Source organism: Gorilla gorilla, chromosome 14 (assembly GCF_029281585.2).
Source record: "Gorilla gorilla gorilla isolate KB3781 chromosome 14, NHGRI_mGorGor1-v2.1_pri, whole genome shotgun sequence".
NCBI lineage: Eukaryota > Metazoa > Chordata > Mammalia > Primates > Hominidae > Gorilla > Gorilla gorilla.
Genome location: NC_073238.2, coordinates 113,901,864 through 113,925,136, shown reverse-complemented (window position 1 = coordinate 113,925,136; position 23,273 = coordinate 113,901,864). Strand labels below are relative to the sequence as shown.

Here is a 23,273-nt window from a genome sequence, read left to right as displayed (position 1 = left end):
AGGCAAAACAAAGATAATGGTAAAAGTTGGCTTTGAAGATTACTTAATGACATGGAGTGAATTCATTCAAGAAGAGTAAATGAAAAAAGCAGAATATGAAACTGTAGATAGGCTGACCTTTCCTTTAAAAATGTGTATTTATATGCACACATAAAGGAGAAAAAAATTTATACAATAGCAATATAGAAATAATGATCAAATCTGGGCAGTATAATGAAATGGAAATTTATGTTTTTTCCCTATATTTTATGTCCCCCAATAAATCTTAGAAACAGAGTTAATAAAGTCAAACAGATTGCTCTGTTGCAGGGCTGCAAAGGATCTTTGAAGTGTTAATCTGCATCGTCAATGTCAAAAAACAATATGGCCAACAACATTCCCAACCTAACTTGGCTACAGAACCCTTTCCAAAGATTAGTGTCATGCTCTTCCCATTGTATCACGTCCACTGAAGGGACTAAATTCTGGGAAATGACTGAAACAATGGCAATGTAACTTAGAAAGCCTTAGGGAAAAATCTGGGGGGAAAATCATGATTTAAATAAGGATTACTTTATAATTCTCATTTACACTCATAATTTAAATGAGGGTTAACACTTCAGGAGCTCCTCATAGTACCATTTCACAAAGCACACTTCAAAAATGCTAAATTATTGATGAGATATGCTTTAGCAAGTTTTGCTTATTAAAATGCTATAAAAATGCCAATTTTAAAATTGCTTGATGTAAGATAGGTTCCACCTATATTACTAAAACTGATATTGAGACAGGTTGAGAACAGAAAAAGTTGGAAAAGGAAGATGACTTGGTAAGGGAAGAGAAAAACAGAGGATACACAAATAAAAACAACTGTAGAGCACTAACTGCTACAAAAGATCCTAATCAGGACATAAAACATGTCTACCAAAGGTAAACTGGATCTTGGTTCTGATGTGGGGAGAGGCAGACTTGTGCACTGGCAGCCAGGAGAAGAAGCATGGTAGAACCCAGGAAGGAGGCTGCCATGGTCCCAAGGGGATGAGGGAAAAGCACACTGCCAGGACACAATGATGCAGTTTCCAATGACCGGGGCTCAAGCTCTACACTAACCTGAGCTACTAACATCACTCGCCTGAGACGATCCCAGTGGTTGGGAGACACACGGAGATAAACTTCTTTAAGGCTGAGAAGCAGTAGTGAGCAACACAGAACAGGGAGCCGGACCATCTGGGTTCAAATCCTAGACCTGCTCCTCAGTAGGAAAGTTACTTAAATGTCTGTGCCTCAGTTTCCTCATCTGCAAATAGGGAAGAGTAACTGTGCCTACCTAACAGGGCTGTTATGAGAATTAAGTGAGTCAATATAGGTAAACTGCTTAGAACAGTGCCTAACACGTAGTATTTTATCATTAAAACCAATAATAACTCACACTTATTAGTTGTTGATTGAAAAGGTATAAGAACCATATAGACGTGTAGCACCCTTGTTTAAATAATGATTCTTTTTCCCAGATGTTTGTCCTAACACTTAACAAGTCATATTGCCATTGCCATTTTCCACTAAAGGGACTAAATTTTCATTGTATGATACAGTAGAAAGTACAGGTTTTGGAAGCAGGCAAATCGGAGTCAAATCTCAGCTCTTCCACATACTACTAGCTATGTGGTCTTCGACCAATCATTTTCTGAGCGTGCAAAGACTTGTTTGTGGAGGGGAAAAATAACAACACCTATCCTCATAGGGCTACTGTGAATACGAAATGTAATAACTTAAGAAAAGCAATCTTTTCTCCCTTAAATTGCTGGTGGAGTTTAAATTGGTACTACCCTTTGAGATTGGAATTAGGCAGTACGTACTAAAAGTTATACGAGAATACACTTCATTTAACCTTCTTTCACTTCTATGAATATCTGAAAGTTAAGATGCTCTCGGCATTACTAAAATAAAAAAAAAAAAAGGAGGGGAGAAACAACCTAATTCTGCAGCATCCTAGGGGAACACTTATGACAAAGGGAAAAAGTGGGGCCCAGCATGGTGGCTCACACCTGTAATCCCAGCACTCTGGGAGGCCGAGGTGGGTGGATCACCTGAGGTCAAGAGTTCAAGACCAGCCTGGCCAACACGGTGAAACCCCGTCTCTACTAAAAGTATAAAAATAGGTCAGGCGTGGTGGCTCAAGCCTGTAATACCAGCAATTTAGGAGGCCAAGGCAGGCAGATCACCTGACGTCGGGAGTTCGAGACCAGCCTGACCAAAATGGAGAAACCCCGTCTCTACTAAAAACACAAAATTAGCCAGACGTGGTGGTGCATGCCTATAATCCCAGCTACTCAGGAGGCTGAGGCAGAAGAATCACTTGAATCCAGGAGGCAGAGGCTGCAGCAAGCCGAGATGGCACCATTGCACTCCAGCCTGGGCAACAAGAGCGAAACTCCATCTCAAAAAAAAAAAAAAAAAAGAAAAAGAAAAAAGCGGAGCACATACATGCTCATTATGATTACATTTTAAAAGATTCTGTTGGGTGGAAAAAAGGCAAGAAAATAGTATCGAGATAAATTTATTTTTACCTATTATTTAGATATTCATTTTTGTACTGGAAAAACAGCAGAAACACCAAAATATCAATAAATGCCATTTTATTTCTTCCTAGTGCTTTCCTACATTGCACTGAACTCCTTTCCTGCATCACAGAATTGTCTCTGATGAACACGTACTCATTTTATAACAAAGTCAGTTATTTCAAAACAAGAACATAAGTGTATAGAAAAAGAAAAGACGAATAAATTAAATGAAATGCTAGGACCGTTTTTTTTTCCTATTTTCCAAACTTCCTATAGTGTGGTTAACGTTACTTTTACGATGAAAAGAAACATTTTTTAAAAGCATCCGCTCTTAAGCTTGTTCCTCCCTAGTTAATGCCTAGCTTTCCTTTTTAGCTAAATTTGTTTTTTGTTTTGTTTTTTGAGACAGAGTCTCACACCCAGGCTGGAGTGCAATGGAATGGCATGATCTCGGCTCACTGCAACCTCCGCCTCCTGGGTTCAACTGATTCTCCCTGCCTCAGCCTCCCGAGTAGCTGGGATTACAGGTGCCAACCACCATGCCCGGTTAATTTTGTATTTTTAGTAGAGATGGGGTTTCACCATGTTGGCCAGGCTGGTCTCGAACTCCTGGCCTCAGATGATCCACCCGCCTTGGCCTCCCAAAATGCTGGGATTACAGGCATGAGCCACTATGCCCAGCCGCTAAAATTTATGAAGAGTATATTCCTTGGAAGTTTCAATAATACAGCCCCCAAAAACTTAAGACTGGTGGGGAAGAGTGTGTCCCCAAGAGTAAATGAGCTGTTCAGGTTTGGGCAACCTAGGCCTGGTTACAGCAGAAAAGTATAAACACTAAAGCGCGCCTTAAAGAAGAGAGCCAAACAGTTCCTGGCCCACAAATAGAAAACCAACCAAAACAAGATGATCAAACAGGAATTTCCACTAAGGTACCAAAAGAGAAGGGCTGCTGCCACCAAAGGGAGGCTCCATAGCAGAATGCAGAACATTCCAAGAGTGATTACAAGGCAGTCCCCTGATTCCCACAGTCCTCTCAGCCAGGTCAGGGCTACAGACAGTGGAATGTGAGGGTTCCCTCCCGTGAAGACAGGACAGGAGGAGGGGGCTTTGTGAAGTGAACCCTTGAGGGGCTGTGAGTACAGCCACACCTTCATACCAAGCTGAGGTAGGGGCTCGATGGCCTATTTCATGCGCTAAATCTGTGACCAGCAAGGGTACAGTGGATCTCCAACCTGGGAAATCTAGAGAGCTGGAAAAGCCGTGCTGAGCACTGGGACCCACGTGCACAGCCAGGGCAAGGAACATGCAGTCCCAGCCAGGCTGTGCGCGAGAGCCAGCAGAGGGCCTTAGGTTCAAACAACAGTGCCCCCAGGCAGGCCAAAAGGACTCCAGCAGGAGGAAACTATAGGGGGATCTAAGTTCCTAGGCGCTGAGGAGTCACCAAAATAAACTGGCCAAAATAAATTGACCAAAATAAAGATGCAAACCCCCAGGTCAAGGAGGCAGCAGGGATAGAAGTCGGGAGTCTCTGAAGAGCCCACTGAAGCACCTGCAGGACACAGGGTCGGCTTTAACTACGTGCGAGGCTCAGGGAGCCACAGAAGAACAATCTGAGAGCCTCACCTCTCCTTCCTCCTCCTATTCCACTCAATCCAGAACCTAGCGAAGTCAGACACAAGAAATCTGAGGGACAGAGAGGAGCCGAACGCACCAGAAGCCTGTCACACCGCTTTTTCGGACAGAGATGGTTGCCAACTACAAGTCTTAACTGGGAAAAAAAGGGGGGAAAGTCTTATCTTTGAATGAAGACTGAAGTGTTAATATATTGAACTGGACACTTTTAATTTTTAAATGGAGCCTACATTTCAAGACTTCTATCACCTAAGATCATCACCTTATGTGGCCTTTTACTTCCTATTGAATCCTGAGAACCTAGGAGACCGGCTGGCCCACAGGAGTGCTCAGTAAGTATCTGCTGAATCAGTTAATTAAAGCATAAAGGGTAAGTCACAAGGCCTGACAGCTTTTCATAAAAGCAAACAGCTCCCCAGCTGAGTGTATTTTAAAGACACAGTGAAGGTGGGGCATGGTGGCTCATGCCTGTAATCCCAAGACTTTGGGAGGCAGAGGAGGGCGGATCACCTGAGGTCAGGAGTTCAAGACCAGCCTGACCAACATGGAGAAACCCCATCTCTAACAAAAATACAAAATTAGCCAGGTGTGGTGGTACACGCCTGTAATCCCAGCTACTTGGGGGGCTGAGGCAGGAGAATTGCTCAAACCCAGGAGGCGGAGGCTGCAGTGAGCCAAGATCACGCCATTGCACTCCAGCCTGGGCAACAAGAGTGAAACTCCATCTCAAAAAAAAAAAAAAAAAGAGATGATGAGAGGCAAAAATAAAGATTTATTTGCATCATCTCCCACACACTGAATGCATACTTAAGAAAGAATGTCAGTAGGAACACGGTTTGCTCCTTCATGAGAACACAAAAAAAAGAGCCTCAGGAGTCAATGTTGGTGTCCATTTTAGCAGTATGCAGGGGACAGGGTATTCAGGTTCCGAAGGCAGGATCCTAAGCTGGAACAAAGGTGGAGAGTGCAGGCCTCAAATGACCCCACCAGTCCTGAGGGCACACCCAGCTCTACAGTGAGACAAATGTTCACACCACAGGCTGACACCAGTGGACCTTAGGCTCATCAAACTTCTCTAACTGCATCTGGCCCAAGGCTCCCTACCAAATGTTTTGGATCAAACAAGAGTTTCACTCAGAGTAGCTCAATGGTATAGCGGGACGGAAGCAGGCCACAATGAGCCCAGAACAGGGCCCCGCCATCGAAGAGTAGCAGACTAATTGCACAAGGCTAAAAAGTGAAGGGAGGTGAGAACAGGGAAAAAATAAGGGAAGATCACCTTTTAAGAGCTGGAAAGAAGGTGGTCAGCAGTTGGGAAGGTACATGATAGAGTTGTTGGATGGGTTATACTTTTGCATTTTTAAGAATAGGCTCAGAAGAAGGATCCAGTTAATACTACTTAAACCTGAGTAGTTACTATGGCAAAATTCTAGGAGCTCCACACATATTAACTTTTCTGATCCTCCTTCCCATCAAGAAAGCATCTGAAGTACAGGTAGTCTCACTTCCAGGCCTGTGTGCTACACCTCTATACTCTGCCCTCTCACCAAATAAGGATGCAACCCCCAGGTCAACGCAGCAGCAGGTAAAGACTCCCAACTCAGGGAGGGGTGCCACTAAGGCACCCGCAGGAGAAAGCATCAGCTGTAACCACGTGCCAGGCTCATTCCTGCAGGAGACAGAATGAAGGTAAAGAAAATGCAAGAGTGGTGCTAGAAAAGACAGGAAAGAAAGAGTTCAGAATCGGTGGAGGGTGGGCCTCAGGAGAAGGCTGCTTCATTCTTCTGGATTGGAGGAAAGGAACAAAGCTGAGTGTGGACAGAAACAAGTCAGAGAGAGGGAGCAGGAAGCGGAAGGAGCACCCAGGTGATGGCCCCGATTTTTTGGATAGGTAAAGAGTGAGATGGTGGGTGAAGAGATGGGGAGAAACTGAGAATAGCCTTGAGCCGAAGACAAAATGGAGGTAGCATAGGGAGATGACTGAATCCCAGAAACTTAGCTGAGAAATGAATACCAGAAACTTAGCTGAGAAACGGTGCCAAGGGCCCAGACTTGACCCCATAAATCAATGCAAAGTTAGGGTTTTGCTCGATGAGCACCACAGAACAGACGTGCCAGGTCTCCGAGAGTCTGGATGAGACCATGGCTCCAGTAATGAACTACAGGTTCCAGACTGGATATGAAGAAAGAGATGCCACAAATGGGCTGATACACTGGAGACAAGGAGGGATCAGAGGCTGGTGAGCATAGCCATGGTGGTGAGCAAAGCCAGGGAAGCGGCTGTGGGACGCGTGATTCCGTGGAAGAAGGCACATCCATCCAGTGGACTAGGGGAAGAGACGCAACTCCTCCTACAGAAGCCCCCAGCTCTGCCTACTTTCTGCCTCCTCTTTCTCTATCCATCCCTTACATGCTGGAATGGCCTGAAGGTCTGTCCTCAGCTTCCAACTGTCCCCCCACCTCTGGAGTCCTCACTCACACCCACAACCTAACTCTCACCTACTCATGTCCAATCCAGTCCAGCTCTGGATTTCCTTCCCCAAGTGTCCCGAGTACCTCTGACTGGACTCTGCAAACCCCTCAACACTGCACAGGTCCAAAGCTGAACTCATCTTCTCCCGAAATGAGCTCCTGCTTCTCTGCATTCCCTCTCTAGTGACTGGGAACGTTACCTATCCACCCAGCTGCCCAGGCGGTAAACCAGAGTCAGCTTCAACTCCTCCCTCTCTGCAGATCCAATCAGCTTTATTGACACAACCTACCAGAATACACATCGTTAGGATCCTTCTATCTTGAGAGCTTGTTTGGAGGTTCTAGCAGGGGAGCGCAGCTACTTGTATACCCTTGACCGAAGACCGGTCCTCCTCTATCGGGGATGGTCGTCCTCTTCGACTGAGCGCGCAGCTTCGGGAGGGACGCACATGGAGCAGTGAGGGAGGAAGGGGACACCCGCCTAGCCAGCCAGATCAGCCTAATCAACTCTGGCGATCAATGGGGTGACAGATGTCGCAGCCAGATCGCCCTCACATCCAAGAATCCTTCTATCTTCCATCTTCTCTCATCAGCGCACCAGACTCCATTCTCTCTGCCCTGCCTGTGGCTGCCCTCCTGCCTCCATCTCAATCTGTTTGTCCATTAAAATGTCCTGGGGTGGGGGGATGTGGAGACTTTAAAAATACACATTTCTTGAAACAAAAAATGACAGGTTTCTGACACTCATGCTAGCTCTTCTGAATCTGACCCTCTGGGGAGGAGACCCGGGAAGGTGTACATTCAGAAAACACCGTGATTGATTTTTTTGCAGCTGGGACAGGAGCAGCGTTTGACAACCACCGCTCCGTGACCAAGAGTAACCCCTCCTCTTCCCTCCTACAGCAATGAGAAGCATACCTGCCCTGGGCCCCGGATCCTCACCTCCTCACAACTCAGTCCTATCACTCATTCCTGTCTGTGTCTTCAACCACACCCCTCCCACTGGGTTTTTCCCAACACCTTTTAAACAAGCTAAGCCTCCTCTCCACTTATAGAAACTCCCCTGGCCGGGCACAGTGGCTCACGCCTATAATCCCAGCACTCTGCGAGGCCGAGGCGGGCGGATCACGAGGTCAGGAGATCAAGACCAACCTGGCCAACATGGTGAAACCCTGTCTCTAGCAAAAATACAAAAATTAGCCGGGTGTGGTATCACACACCTATAGTCCCTGCTACTCAGGATGCTGAGGCAGAAAAATTGCTTGAACCCAGGAGGCAGAGGTTGCAGTGAGCTGAGATCGCACCACTGCACTCCAGCCTGGCGACAGAGCAAGACTCCGTCGCAAAAAAAAAAAAAAAAAAAGAAACGAAACTCCCCCTTACACCTGCGGCCACCTCTAACCACAACTCACTCTCTTGATTCTCAGAACCGAGATCTTGAAAGCACTTTCCAAGCTCACTGTCTCCATTTATGTCCCACTCATTCCTCACTCATTCCTCAGCTAATTATAATCTCACTTCTCTCCCCCCAACTACTGGATGAGCTTTTCTGGAAAGGTTCTGGGGGGGCCTCTTTCTTTCCCACAGGTCGCGCTTCAGGCCCGTTTTGAAAATCTCTGCAGCGTGTAATGCCATCAGCCACTCTCCCCTGAAATCCTCTCCTCCCGGGTGTCCCCCTACTTCCTTGGCCATTCCTCAGTTTTCTTCCCTGGCACCTATTCTTCTCCCTCTTTAAAGTTTAAAATGTTCACAAGTTCTGTCCCTAGTTCTTGTCTCACCTTCCACTGTCCTCTGAAAGACTTCACCACACATCTCTTAGGAACTGCTCACTCCAGCCATAACCAACCCTAATTCATTGCTTCCTGCCTCTCTGCCAAGCCCTGTCCAGGCTCTGTCCCTCCCAGAGGCCTTCTCCACACTATGATGCCTGCCAAACTCTCAAAAGTCGCCCAAATATTGCTACATTGGGAAGTCTTCCTTAACTGTGCCTCCCCACAACCAGCCCACCCCCTGCAATAAACCCACAGCACTGAGCACAGACGTTCTTTTTTAAAAAGTTTTGCCCCAATAGACACTGAACTCCTTGAGGGTGGGAACTACACCTGGAAAATATTAGGCATGCAATTAATGTTGACTGAGTCCATCATTACACAGTAAACATACTGTGAGGTAAATAGGAGCTTATTAATAAATGCAGTGAATGATACACATATTACTCAACGTAGAGCTGAGTGACAGCATTGGTCTACAACAAGTAAGGAACCTAAAATAAGTCATGATCACTAATCCTATGCACTTTTACCCGGTCATAATTGCAGACAGCAATATAGTTTCAAGCACTTGAAACAGGCACGGCAGGGTGTTTTCAACTGCATTGTGTCTGAAACTGTATTGCTGTCCCCTTTCTTCAAAATGAAGAGTTTTCAACAAACTCTGATATGGCTTGCTCCTTCACACCATCTGGGCCTCAGCTCAATGTCACCTTCCCGGCTACCCTCCGTGACCATGCATGCTAAAGTGGTCCTCCACCATAACTTCGGTCTTTGCAGTTACCCTCTCATTGTCTTCATGTCACTTATCACTATGTGAATCATACTGACTTGTTAGCCTGTTTGATGCTGGTCTCCTTGATCCTGCTTATTACTTTATCCTCTGTATATCAACAGTGTGTGGCTGATATGGGTACTCAACAGACACTTGTTGAATGGATGAGAGAGAAAGGCAAGTTTAACACTAAAATACTATTATCTACTAACCACAAAACGTGGGAAACATGCAGGTGGTAGGAAATGGCAGGGATTTATCCCTGGAAAGGGACTGTTATTCACCACCCATGGGGGTAGGGCTAGGTACACGTATCATCCTTCTTTCAGATTCTTGCTCAGGATCAGAATTTTGATTTGCTAAAGGGTCCCTCAACTTATCTAAAGGAAATCATAGGCAGTGGCTCACGCCTGTAATCCCAGCACTTTTGGAGGACGAGGCGGGAGGATCACTTGAGGTCAGGAGCTCAAGACCAGCCTGGTCAACATGGCAAAACCCCGTCTCTACTAAAAATACAAAAATAGGCAGCTGTGATGGTGGGCACCTGTAATCCCAGCTACTTGGGAGGCTGAGGCGGGAGAATCGCTTGAACTCAGGAGGCGGAGGTTGCAGTGAGTGGAGATCCACCACTGCACTCCAGCCTGGGCGACAGTGAGACTCCATCTCAATAAATAAATAAATAAATAAATAAATAAATAAATAAATAAATAAAATAAAACAAAGGAAATCACTTCTCCCTCAGTGGGTAGCTTCTCCAGAGAAAAATGTTAAAGCTGACACACAGCCTTTTCTAATGACCAGTCCTGGAAAACTGTGCCTAAGCTCCGTCAGCACTGTAAGCACTGAGACCAGGACCTGTTCGTTGTTGCATTCCCAGCACCTAGCCCAGTTCATCGCCCAGAGGAGATGCCAAAAATGTTTGTAAAATGAGCATGTAAGACACAGCCTTCTGAGGAACGGCCATCCCAACAACTCTTACACTGCAGAAGCACTTAATTTTAGAAACAGTCCAAGACAGCTGCAGAGGGGCTCCAGACCTACGCCTCTCCCTGGGCAACAGTTTGGTTCCTAGAATTCAACACTCACCACCATGTGCCATAGATAACAAAATATTATCTTCCCCACAGTTGCCCTGTATCAAATTTGAATACACTTGGCCAATATAATCTCACGGCTAATACAGTACAGCAACCAATAAGATTTCTCTTGCCCTTTATTTTTTTTATATGCACTTTGGCCAGCAAGGATAGATCAAAATGCTAAAGAACAATTGAAATTGAAGAATTCCACCATTAATTTCATAACCACTAGTTCCTGGCTCACTGTGTGATCCCAGGAAAACCACATTGCCTTCTTGAACTGTCAGCTTCAGCTACAGTCCTAATGCTCTTTATCTAAAGGGTAGTTTGGGGAAGATTAGTTAGTAGTTGTAACATACTCTGGGACCAATCCATGAAAGATGCCATAAATCAAATTAATTATGAAACAAAGAAAATCATAAATATTGAAACCATTTCAAAACCTGAGAAGTTGAGAAGTGAGGAAGATTTACAATTACGCCTGTGGCACTGATACTAACTCACTGTCAGACTACAAGACGAGACACACATTCTCAGAAGATTCATGACATTCCCAACAGATCTTTTCTTTTTTTTTTTGAGATGGAGTCTCGCTTTGTCGCCCAGGCCGAAGTGCAGTGGCGCAATCTCGGCTCGCTGCAAGCTCCGCCTCCCGGGTTCACGCCATTCTCCTGCCTCAGCCTCCCGAGTAGCTGGGAATACAGGCACCCGCCACCACGCCCAGCTAATTTTTTGTGTTTTTAGTAGAGAGACGGGGTTTCACCGTGTTAGCCAGGATGGTCTCGATCTCCTGACCTCGTGATCCGCCCACCTCGGCCTCCCAAAGTGCTGGGATTACAGGCGTGAGCCACCGCGCCCGGCCAACAGATCTTTAATATTTGGAAATGTCAGATGTTTCTGTCCTCCAGCAGCATTAACTTCACATGGAGTATGAACAGTGACAAGCAATTGCAAAATTAGAGCTGTTCTCCGTTGCTGTACCCGTGCCTAACTGTTAACACGCAGTCTACCTTACCGAAAGTCAATTCCACACACTCAGTGAGAAAAGCCGTTTAACTGGCTGTAAAAATACTTCTCCGCCCCCTACCTGCTGACCACCGCTAACACGCCAGGAAAACAGCAACATCCAGCAGCACAGCTGCGCTCCCTCGCCACGACTTCCTAACTTCCCTCCACTTGAAAGCACTCTCATCAGTGTTTGTTTGTCTAAAAACTCTTCTTGGAGACTGAAGAAGAAACACATCCAAGTGAAACTGAGAGGTCAGCTTCCAAAGCGGAGGCTGAACTTTGCAAGTGGGGGCGGGGGGAGTCAGTTCGGTCCCCCGAGCCTAAAAGAATAGGGCAAGGTAAGGGGGACGGCCCCTTCCTTCAGCGCGACACACGCTCCGCAAAGGGCCTGGGGCTGGCCCACGAGAACACCAGGGCACCTGCCCACTTGCAGCGGCCCCAAGAGACTCCTGGGCAGCGCACCTGGGGATACCAGGTGGGGTCGGGGCGGGCGGCGGGGCTTTGTCCCCATTCGCCCCTCCAGGCCGAAATGGGGGCGGTTTCCGCTGACCCCCAAGACCGGGAACTAGCAGGGTTCGGACGCGGGTCTGGAGGGTTGGCCCCACCACCTCCGGCAAACCCGAGGGTCCCCGCTGCCTCAGCCTCCTCAAAGAGGTGCCTAGGGTGGCGTGTAGGGGGCAGCCAGGATGGCGGAGGCCGGTACTCACAGAGCCCACTGGAGCCGGTGCTGGTGAACATGGTCCCGCCGGGCTCGGAGCCCCAGAGGGCGCCGGGGGAGGGGAAGCTGAAGTGCAAGCCCCAGCGACCGCGCAGGCGCACTCCTGACGGAGCGACGAATCCGGCGCCGCGAGGCCACTCGCCGCTGACGAACGGCGCATGCGCAGTCAGGGGCGTGCGCCCCCTGGGTCAGCGCCCTCCTTCCTGCCAGGGAAGGGAAGTGCGTCCGTAGGGGAGGGCCCACCTCTCCAGGTTGAAACGATGGCGGTCAGAACCGCCTGAGGTAAAAACGGGTGGCACTGGGGAAGCGGAGGCTTAGCTCCCGAGAGCCTCACACTTGTGCTCAGTGCCGCCTCACCCCTGGTGGATCCGCGATGGCCGCGGATTCCCCTGGATTGCCGGCGCTGGGCAGGAGCGCCACCTCTAATCTCTCCCGAGACTGGACGCCCGGCGCCTTCCACGCGCGTTGTGTCTTTCCGGGCGGTCCCTCGAAGCTGGCTACCCCGCGTGCTGTTGACTGCAGTGGGATCTGATCACTCAGATGCGGATAGAGGGGTACGGGAGCCGGAGAGGTGGAACAGGTCCTTCCGGGTGCGGAGAGCTGGGCCGTCCAGCCGCCTCTTTGTTCCCGCGTGGGTCCCGCGCGGAATCCCCAACACCGGGGCCGAGTGTCGTGGTCCCTGGAGTCAGCACCCTGCCCTCCCCGCCGTGGTGGCGGGTGGCTGGGGGATCCCCGGCGCGGCGAGCCCGGCGGAGCGACCCTGCGCTTCTGCCCTGGCGAGCTTCCGGACTCAGGCCATTTAAATTTTTTTCCCCAGCAGAATGAAGTTACTCTTTGCCAAAGTCACGGTTTTTAAATGTGTGAGCCTGAAAACATATCATGCAGTCGTTTTAAAAAGTTTTTTTTTTAAGTTGATTTCGTGAAAGTAGAGAGTAAAAGAGTGGTTATTCTTGTACAGAGGAGAGTTACTGGGGGGGAAGATGGGGAGAGGTTGGTCAACAGACACAAAGTTATAGTTAGAAGGAATACGTTTTGGTATTCTCTTGCACATTTGGATGACTATACTCAACGATAATGTTAACTTCAAAATAGCTAGAAGAGAGGATTTTGAATATTCTCACCACAAAGAAATGACAAGTGTTTTGGTGATGGATGTGCTAATTACCCTGATTAGATGGTTGCACAATGTGTATATGTATGGAACCATCACACTGTACCCCAGAAATACATGCAATTATGTGAGAATGCATATTATGGGGAAAATTGACCACGCTACTCAGCTAAATGAAAGGGATAGGCTATGGAGTACTAAAAAAAAAAAAAAAGCATTTTCAGTGCTCATAAGTGCCAGCCAGTGTGCTAAATCTGTGATTCGTAGATCAACACAGTCCCTACCCTCAAAGAGAGGTTCCAGTGGGCCAAAATGTTAACACTTATTATAGAAGGCAAAAGTATGACTTTTATTTGCTTCTTTAGGCTTTATTCGTAAAGTTCATTTTCACAGTCTTTTTTTGTTCGTTTGTTTTGAGATGGAGTCTCACTCTCCCCAGCTGGAGTGCAGTGGCGCGATCTCGGCTCACTGATACCTCTGCCTCCCCGGTTCAAGCGGTTCTCCTGCCTCAGCCTCCCAAGTAGCTGGGACTGCAGGCACCTGACACCACCCTGGCTATTTTTTGTATTTTTAGTAGAGATGAGGTTTCACCATGTTGGTCAGGCTGGTCTCGAACTCCTGACCTCGTGATCCGCCCGCCTTGGCCTCCCAAAGTGTTGGGATTACAGGCGTGAGCCTCTGGGCCCAGCCCATTTTCACAGTCTTGAAGTACATTTTACATTTACGTTTAGGTTCGTTCGAGTTATTTTTCAGGAAAACGACAGTCAAAAGGTTTGCAGAAGCTGTTGATGGACTACACCCTGACCCATTAAGGGGATGCAAAGTCCAAAACTATTTTCATAATAATGCTAAGACATTAGTTTTATTTTCTACTCTCTCAAGTATATAGTGGAGTTTTCCATTGTACAGTTGGACCACTGTACAGAGCTACGTAACTGGATTTTCCACTGTACAGAGCTACATAACTGGATTTTCCAGTTGACTGATGCATAATGTTATGAAATCTTATGTGGGTAAAAGATCAATTTGAACCATAAAATACACCAGTAAACTTTAGTGTAACAGTCCAAAATGTTCATTCATATGGTTTCAGATTCCTCACTGCAATTAACCTTTAAGAAACTACCACTTGCTAAGTTATGGTATAGTATCAAAAAATAATGTATCACCTGAAAGGCTATTAAAATGCTTCCTTTTCCAACCATGGGGGTGTATCTAGGTGAAGCCAGGTTTTCCTCATATGCTTCAACCAAAGCAATGTATCCCAACAAACTGAAAGCAGAAGCATATATGAGGACCCAGCTGTTTTCTATTGAACCAGACATTAAAGACATTTGCCCGCCAGACATAGTGGCTTAGACCTGTAATTCCAGCACTTTGGGAGGCTGAGGCGGACGGTTCACTTGAGGTCAAGAGTTTGAGACCAGCCTAGCCAACATGGCGAAACCCTGTCTCTACAAAAAGTACAAAAAATAGCTGGGTGTGGTGGTGCACACCTGAAGTTCCAGCTTCTCAGGAAGCTGAAGCATGAGAATCGCTTGAACCCAAAGGCAGAGGTTGCAGTGAGCCAAGGTTGTGCCACTGCACTCCAACCTGGGGGACAGAGAGAGACCCCATCTCAAAATAAATACATACATACATACATACGTGCATGCATTTGCCAAAATGTTAAACCATGCTATTCCAATATTTTTTTGCTTGGGACAGTATAGTAATTTTGCTTTAAAAAGTGTTAGATATGTTAATATGTAACGGGTATTTTTTTAATGAACTTCATATATATCTTTTACATTTCTCAGTTTCAATTTCTACTATGGTAAATACTTATAGATATAAAGCCACATAAACTAAAGATCTGTAGTTCTTAATAATTTCTAAGAATAAAGGGATTCCAAAAAGTTTGAGAACCGAAATTAAAAAGTGCTTTAAAGCTTAAAATCATAAACCCTTCACTTACGTTCAATTCTATAAACATTCTTTGCAACTAAATGCAAGATGGTATGGCATCCAGACTCTCCTCATAAGTATCTGCAGTGATCCATACCTTGATTGTACATCTACTCTGCATCCTGAGGACCTGAACATGCTAACTGGTGGCTGCAGATTTGTCTTCTAAGGAGCAAGTGTGGTCTGTGGACAGGCAGCTTCAGCCTCACCTGGGATTTTGTTTGCACTAGAAAGTGCCAAGCCCTACCCTAGACCTATTAAAGCAGAACTGGCGTTTAACAAGACACCCCAGGTAATTTGTGTGCACCTTAAAGTCTGAGATGCAGTAGTGTAGTGATTCGCAGGGGACAATTTTGACCTCCAGGGGACAATATCTGGAGACATTTTTGGGTGTCACAACGTGCTGGGGAGAGGGTGCTACTGGCATCTAATGGGCTGAGGCCAAGGGTGCTGCTAAACATCCAGCGATACCAGGCCAACCTCCCCCCTCCTCCTGCCCACAGTAAAGAATTACCCCACCTGGATTGTCAGTAGTGCAGAGGTAGAGGAAACCCTACACCTGTGAAACTCATCTGACCTTTACTATGAATTCCTGGATCTGCTGGTGCATATCATTTCTGTTGCCCTGGCTGACATTTCCACCTTTTCTCTTTTCTAGATTTTATTACAAGAACTCAGTCTGTTGGTCTCTAGGAATCACCTATTGCCTTACTATGTTTTGTTGAACCTCTTTTTGAATCTGCTTTCTACATTGGGGAAATAGGTATATGTTTGTAAACCTTAAAAGCTATGTATGCTGTAAGGAAATCACCAGACACGTGGATAAGCTTTGCAGAGGTGAAGGGCTGTCTCCACCAGAGAGACCCAGAAGGAGTCAGGGTAAGCCTGACTCATCATGAGATCAGGTATCCCCAATCCACAGCGGACTTCCACAGTTCACCTTCCTAGGTAACCGCTCTGCCTTCCCAGGTAAAGTAGGAATAATATCAGAACTTACAGTATATTTTGAGGTCAAATTTGTAGAATTTAGTGATTTCATTTTTATTATTACTCAACCTTTTATTTACAACCAAATTAATAAGGCTACTTACACATAACAGTGTGTGGACATACACATTAAGAGAATCATTTGCTGCCTAGCACTCCTACCTAGGTACTTTAAGAACATCATTGAGTGGATACTCCCTCTGCTGGGTAAAATACTTTGCCACAATATTAGCTGAAATGATACCTCTTCCAGACTGTAATGGCAGAAGTAGTTATCCCCTCTTTTGTGCTGTCATCACACTTCATGCATGCCTACTTTATAATACTTATGCCATTGTCTCTGTTATTGGGTTTCTGTCTTCTACTGTGAAAGGGTGAGCCCATAAAAAACAGGGAATGTGTCTTTCAAAATGTTGTATCCTGCTCATTCTGATGTGAAGCCATTGTCCTCCTTCAATAAAATAAAACAGCATTTCTGAGGTCTTAGCATCAGGAAAATCTCCAGGTGGGTAAGGTTAAAGAAAAAATTATTCATGACACTTGTTCAATGTGGTGCAATAGTCTGTTCTCACACTGCTATAAATACCCAAGACTGGGTAATTTTTTTATTGATTTATTTTTTAATTAATTTTTTTTTTTTTTTTGAGTCGGAGTCTCGCTCTGTCGCCCAGGCTGGAGTGCAGTGGCGCAATCTCGGCTCACTGCAAGCTCCGCCTCGCAGGTTCACGCCATTCTCCTGCCTCAGCCTCCCGAGTAGCTGGGACTACAGGCGCCTGCCATGACGCTCGGCTAATTTTTTTTGGTATTTTTTAGTAGAGACGGTGTTTCACCATGTTAGCCAGGATGGTCTCGATCTCCTGACCTCATGATCCACCCGCCTCGGCCTCCCAAAGTGCTGGGATTACAGGTGTGAGCCACCGCGCCCGGCCTATTTTTTATTTTTTTGAGATGGAGTCTCACTCTTGTTGCCCAGGCTGGAGTGCACTGGCGCTATCTCGGCTCACTGCAACCTCCGCCTTCCGGGTTCAAGTGATTCTCTTGCCTCAGCCTCCCTAGTAACTGGGATTACAGGCGCCCGCCACCACATCCGGCTAATTTTGTATTTTTTGTAGAGACAGGGTTTCACTATTTTGACCAGGCTGGTCTCGAACTCTTGACCTCAGGTGATCCACCCGCCTCGGCCCCCCAAAGTGCTGGGATTACAGATGTGAGCCACCACACCCGGCCAAGACTGGGTAATTTATAAAGGAAAGAGTTTTAATTGACTCACAGTTCCACATGGCTGCAGAGGCCTGAGGAAACTTATAACCATGGCAGAAGGGGAAGCAAACACGTCCTTCACAAGGTGTCAGGAGAGAGAAGTGCCGAGTGAAGGGGGAAGAGCCCCTTGTAAAACCATCAGATCTCATGAGAACTCACTATCATGGGAACAACATGGTTGTTCCCATGCTCCAGTCACCTGCCACCAGGTCTCTCCCTAGACACCTCGGGATTACATTTCAAGATGAGATTTGGGCGAGGACACAGCCAAACCATATCAGATGGTAAAGCAGACTTTATTCCAGGGGGCCATGGTGATAGGTAGAGGGGCACTGCAGGGCCTTGCAGTGGGGAGAAATTGAACTCAACACCAACCCTACCAAGGACATGTGGGGATTTATAATCAAGGAGCAGGGTGGAAAGCAGCGCATGGAAAATTACTAAGAGGAAGCCCCAGGGATAAGGGGGTTTCTGTCTAAACAGACCTGATAGGATTCCTGCTGAAGGCAGGCCAGGGAGATCGGATAACAAGGGTGGTCAGCCAAGAGTAGAGGCTTTTCACTAGAGCCACTTAGCAGGATTCTTGCTCACACTGGGCTCTGCAAGGACAGAGAGAAAAGCCCAAGACTGGGCCTAGTCAAGCAGAGGACTCAGAGAAGCCTGACTGGAGTTTTGGTCAAAGGACAGAGTCTTTTTCAGGCAGGAGGGAAGATGGTTGGCCAAGCATCCCGAACAACCACCTTCCCCTTGCTTTCACCTGCCTTTAGTACAGTGCTCCTTCTGAATAGCTGAGATAGACTGAAATTCTTCCTAAAAATTACTAAGTAGTGGAGAAGGCCGAAAACAACAAACAATCACAAACTTCCAAAGTATCGAGCTATGTACAAACGGTATCTCCTGTCCCCCCAGCATAGAGCTGATATCCTGTTCCACTTTGTGGCTGAGAAGTCCATCTCCGAATCTCCAGAGATTCTCGGCAGCAGCCTTCTGGGGAAATCAGTAGATAATCACTAGGGTTGGTGGTCAATCCTTGGATAAAATAGGCTTCAGATGCACTTTGCACTGCTTCAAATCCACTTTCAACATATAATACATATAAACTAATACTTACTGGAAAACAGGGCTGGGCACAGTGGCTAACACCTGTAATCCCACAGTTTTGGAGGCTGAGGTAGGAGGATCCCTTGAGGCCAGGAGTTTGAGACCAGCCTGGGAATCATAGGAAGGCCTCACCTCTACAAATAAAAAATTTTAAAAACTGACCGGGCATGGTTGTGTGCACCTGTAGTCTCAGCTACTTGGGTGGCTGAGGCAGGAGGATTGCTTGAGCCCAGGAATTCAAAGCTGCAGTGAGCCATAATCACACCACTGCACTCCAACCTGGGCATAGAGTGAGACCCCCTTCTCTAAGAAAAAGATAAAAAAGAAAGAAAGTGGGTCTGGAATCTTTGAAAAGAGTAGTTAAATCTTTTCAATGATCCAGTAGTGTTCACTTTGGATGTTTACTCAGCAGGGAGTAGCTTGGAAATTCATAGGGTATTTTTGGTTGTCGACAATGAATTGGGAGATATCACATGAGGTCCAATAGTGGCAGACAATGCTGCACAAAAACCAGATTGTTCTCGATTCTAACCACCTTTGACTATCTTGCCACATGCTTATTATGTGGGTGAAAAGCCTGTTTGTATTCTTTCAGGTCTGGAGCCTATTCCATTTCACATGTTGCTCTGGTCTGAATGCTTGTGTCCCTCAGAATGCATATGTTGAAAGGGAACCCACAGTACAGTGGTGCTGGTAGGTGGGTCATCTGGAAGGTGATTAGGTCATGAGGACAGAGCTCTCATGAACAGGATCAGTGTCCTTATAAAAGAGGCCTGAGGGCACTTGTTCTGCGCTCCCACCATGTGAAGGCACAACTGGAAACAAAGAGCCAGCCCTCATCAGACACTGACTTTGCTGGTACCTTGATCTTGGACTTCCCAGCCTCCAGAACTGTGGGATATATACATATATATATTTAGACAGGGTCTCGCTCCGTCACCTAGGCTGGAATGCAGGGGCATGATCATGGTTCACTGCAGCCCGACCTGCTGGGCTCAAGCAATCCTCATGCCTCAGCCTCCCAAGTAGCTGGGACTACAGGGTGCATGCTCCCACACCCAGCTAATTATCTTATTAGTTGTAGAGACAGGGTCTCACTATGTTGCCCACGCTGGTCTCAAACTCCTGAGCTTAGTGATCCTCCTGCTGAGGCCCCCCAGAGTGCTGGGATTAAAGCCTGGGACTACAGGCGTGAGCCACCGTGCCCAGCTTTGCCCTCCTTTAAAATGGGAGCTGTGTTATTTATTATAGTATTTCCAGCTGCATATTTGGGTGAAAAGGATTTCAGTGCAGTGGAACAATTACTGCAAAGTAACAAAATGTAACAGAACATTTGAGATACTTTTTAAAAGAATTAGAACTTCATTAAACTTCATCACTCAGATTCTTAAAAATATTTCATATTATTGCCATCTGTTTCAATTTCGGTCTCTCCAAAAGCAGACTCTGAGACAAAAGTTTCAGATACAAGTAGGAGATTCTCCTGGGGGTTATAAGCCCCTGGGCACTTTCAGCCTGCTCTATGCATGGGCCAAGCACACCCCTGTATCCAGAGAAAGCCCTCAGGCAGAGAGACATGGGTGCTTATATGAGAATTGCCACTGAAGCGCTAGGTACTACTTCCAGGGTGGGCAAAGAGAATGCAGTTGGGACACCAGTAGCATCTCCTACAGGTGAAAAGAAGGCAGTAAGGCTGAATTTCCTAATCTCCCTATTCTCCTACCTCTAGTCCCAGGCAAGACATTTTTGTTACCATGTAAACATCAGAGTGTATTTACACAAACCTGGAGGGTGTAGCCTAGCACACACCTAGGCTATATGATATAACCCATTGCTTCCAGGCCATAAACCTGTACAACATGGGCCTGTACTGAATGCTGTAGGCAATTGTAACACAATGGTAAGTATGTGTGTATTTAAACACAGAAAAGGTGCAGTAAAAATATGATATAAAAGATTAAAAATGGTCCACCTGCAGAGGGCAGGTGCCTTGCTATGTTTTGTTGAATCTGTTTTTGAATCTGCTTTCTACATTGGGGAAATAGCCCATCACCGTCCATCACCATGGATGGAGCTTGCAGGACTGGAAGTTGCTCTGGGTGAGTCGGCGAGTGATTGGTGAGTGAATGTGAAGGCTTAGGATGTTACTGTGCACAAGTGTAGACTTTACAAACACTGGACACTTAGCCTGGCTGCCCTCCCCCTCCGCCACGCTCTGTGGTTTGCTGACACTCCTGTCACTGGGTGTGTGACGGTTGCACCTTTCCCAGGTTGTGGGTGCAACCTCAGCTTTTACAGAGGCTCCTTCAAGTGGAAGGAAGGAAATGAGGCTGAATTGCCTAATCTCCTTATCCTCTTACCCCTAGACCCCAACCTTCTCCTTCCCCTCTACCCCTCCCCCTAGTATGGCTAAGGGATTGCCAAAAGTGTTGTGAGACAAATTATGTTCCAGGAGAGTCTCAGAAAGTCTGCTGGCAGAGTCTCCCCTATATTGCTACAATGATATCATCTATTTGTAGAAGCTGGGGTTGGTTAAGATGTTAAAGTGAGATCATTGCGCTGATCTGCCAAATGTTAATATCCTTCTGCCTGCTAGGGATGGAGTATTTGTTTAGAAGGGAATTTATTCAGTAATGAGTACCCCCCACCAGTGTCCAAAAAGACACAAAATAATAACCTCTTGGGTTTTCTGAGCCAGCAGGTTTAGGAGGGTTTGCCCTGTGCAAACACAACAGGGAGACAGAGTGAGACTCAGGTGGACCCTGCACGGGGAAACTTGACTCCAAGGAGGGAGGAATGTGCCCAGGAATGGTGGAATCCTGACACTAATTTTAAATAGTTCTGATGTCCACGTGTCCATCTGGGTGGGTTTCCTTTAATAAACCACTCCCTTTGTGCGCCATCCATTCTTCCAACTAAAACCTGCCCACTGTTGGGTGCAGCCCTGATCCCTAGTACAGAGGCTCTTCAATTTTAGTCCCTTGCAGCTGCTCTGTGCAATGGCCTTAACCAAATCTGCTCCATCAGCCACAAAACCAAAACATCTGCTCAATATCCTCTTGATTCGTTTATTCATGTATTTGAAGTGAATTTTCAAACACCTTTCAGCCTTTTCTACTCCAGACTAAATATTTCTGTAACTTTCCAACCCTTTGGTCATTCTAATGTTTTTGAATCCTCTCCAATTTTCCATATTATCTTTACATCATGGAGTTTAAATGGTATGTGAGACTCTACCCCTAAAACAGAGGTATAGCATTCATTGATCATGAACTTTTTGTGATGACAACTTACAGGGTCTGGCCCCTGACTGCAGACTTCTAATGGAAAGGAAAACAGACTCTAACACAATCTGCTAATTAACCCACAGGTTGGATTGAGAAGGAAAAAAATCCACCTGAATTCTTAAGATAAAATGTATCATTTAAATAATTATTCTGGGTCTCTGCTTCTCCTGTTTGACAAGACAGCCGCATCTTCTTGAGCAGTGCCAGCTGTGTCCCTGAGACACCATGGTGAAGGTGAAGGCCAGAAAAAACAGATTTGGCCATACTGGGGGCCTGGTCACCAGGGCTGCCAACTCTGGCAAAGTGGATATTGTCACCATCAATGACCTCAACTACATGGTCTACATGTTCCAGTATGATTCCGCTCATGGCAAGTTCCACAGCACCATCAAGGCTGAGAACGGGAAACCTGCCATCAATGACAATCCCATCACCATCTTGCAGGAGTGAGATCCCACCCAAATCAAGTGGGGTCATGCCAGCACTGATTATATTGTGGCGGCCACCAGCATCTTTGCCACCATGGAGAAGGCTGGGGATCACTTAGATGGGGGAGCCAAAAGGGTCATCATCACTGCCCCCTCTGCTGATGCCCCCATGTATGTGATGAGTGAAAGCTATGAGAAGTACTGCCTGCAGTAAGAGCTTGCTACTATTAATATCATCATGTTAGTAATCATACTCTGAATCTTGGCAAAAAAGAAAAGACGGTTCTGAAAATCAAGTCTGTCTGTTTCTGCCAGAATACGCATGAGACAGTTTGTTCCTAAAGCAGCAATTAGGAGTAAAGAACCAGAACAGTGTGATCATCCAAAAAGTCAGCTTCTGGCTTAGCTCCATCAGGATCCCAATTCTCTAGGGAGTCGAGGTACTCTCCATGGCGTTCCCAGGGGGTGATAAAACAGAGGGGAAGAAGTCATTCTCCCACCTTCTTCCTTCCGCATACACCTATGGCCTGATCATCACTGCAGCACCCCTCACTGCCCTGAGGTCCAAATGGGGGTGCAGCACCCCTCACTGCCCTGAGGTCCAAATGGGGGTGCAGCACCCCTCACTGCCCTGAGGTCCAAATGGGAGCTGGCGCACTCAGATGCCCACAGGCGCCATCGAGGAGGGAAGCAGGCTGGTGCAAACGATCAACACATGCACTTCGCTTTCATGCTCGTCACCTAGTGATAGTCTCCACCTACACAACTAAAGGTGCGCCGTCTCCCAGATTCTAGAAACACAGGCTCCCTTGACTTTTTCTGAGACAGGGTCTCACTCTGTCACCCAGGCTGGTGTGCAGTGGCACGATCTCAGCTCACTGCAACCTCTGCCCCCTGGGTTCAAGCAATTCTCCTGCCTCACCCTCCCTAGTAGCTGGGATTACAGGCATGCGCTACTATGCCTGGCTAATTTTTGTATTTTGGGTAGAGACGGGGTTTCACCATGTTAGTCAGGCTGGTCTAAAACTCCTGACCTCAAGTGATCCTCCCACCTCAGCCTCCCAATGTGTTGGGATTACAGGCATGAGCCACTGTGCCCGGCCCAGGCTCACTTGATTTACCTTGCATTTTTCCACTTTTGATGGTGACACAGATACAG

General features: G+C 46.7%; 1 protein-coding gene across 4 annotated transcripts in view; it reads right to left on the bottom strand.

Moving 5' to 3' along the window:
- Window positions 1-14,443, bottom strand: part of UBAC2 (UBA domain containing 2) — a 187,763-nt gene extending 173,320 nt beyond the window's left edge. For 2 of the 4 annotated variants that reach the window (XM_019039738.3, XM_055360005.2), the window contains exon 1: window positions 11,983-14,443. In XM_019039738.3, coding sequence (XP_018895283.1) covers window positions 11,983-12,013 — 31 coding nt within the window. In that variant the 5' untranslated portion in view covers window positions 12,014-14,443. The remainder of the gene's footprint in view (window positions 1-11,982) is intronic. The other 2 variants (XM_055360000.2, XM_055360004.2) reach the window with 1 other exon arrangement.
- Window positions 14,444-23,273: the final 8,830 nt, after the last annotated feature.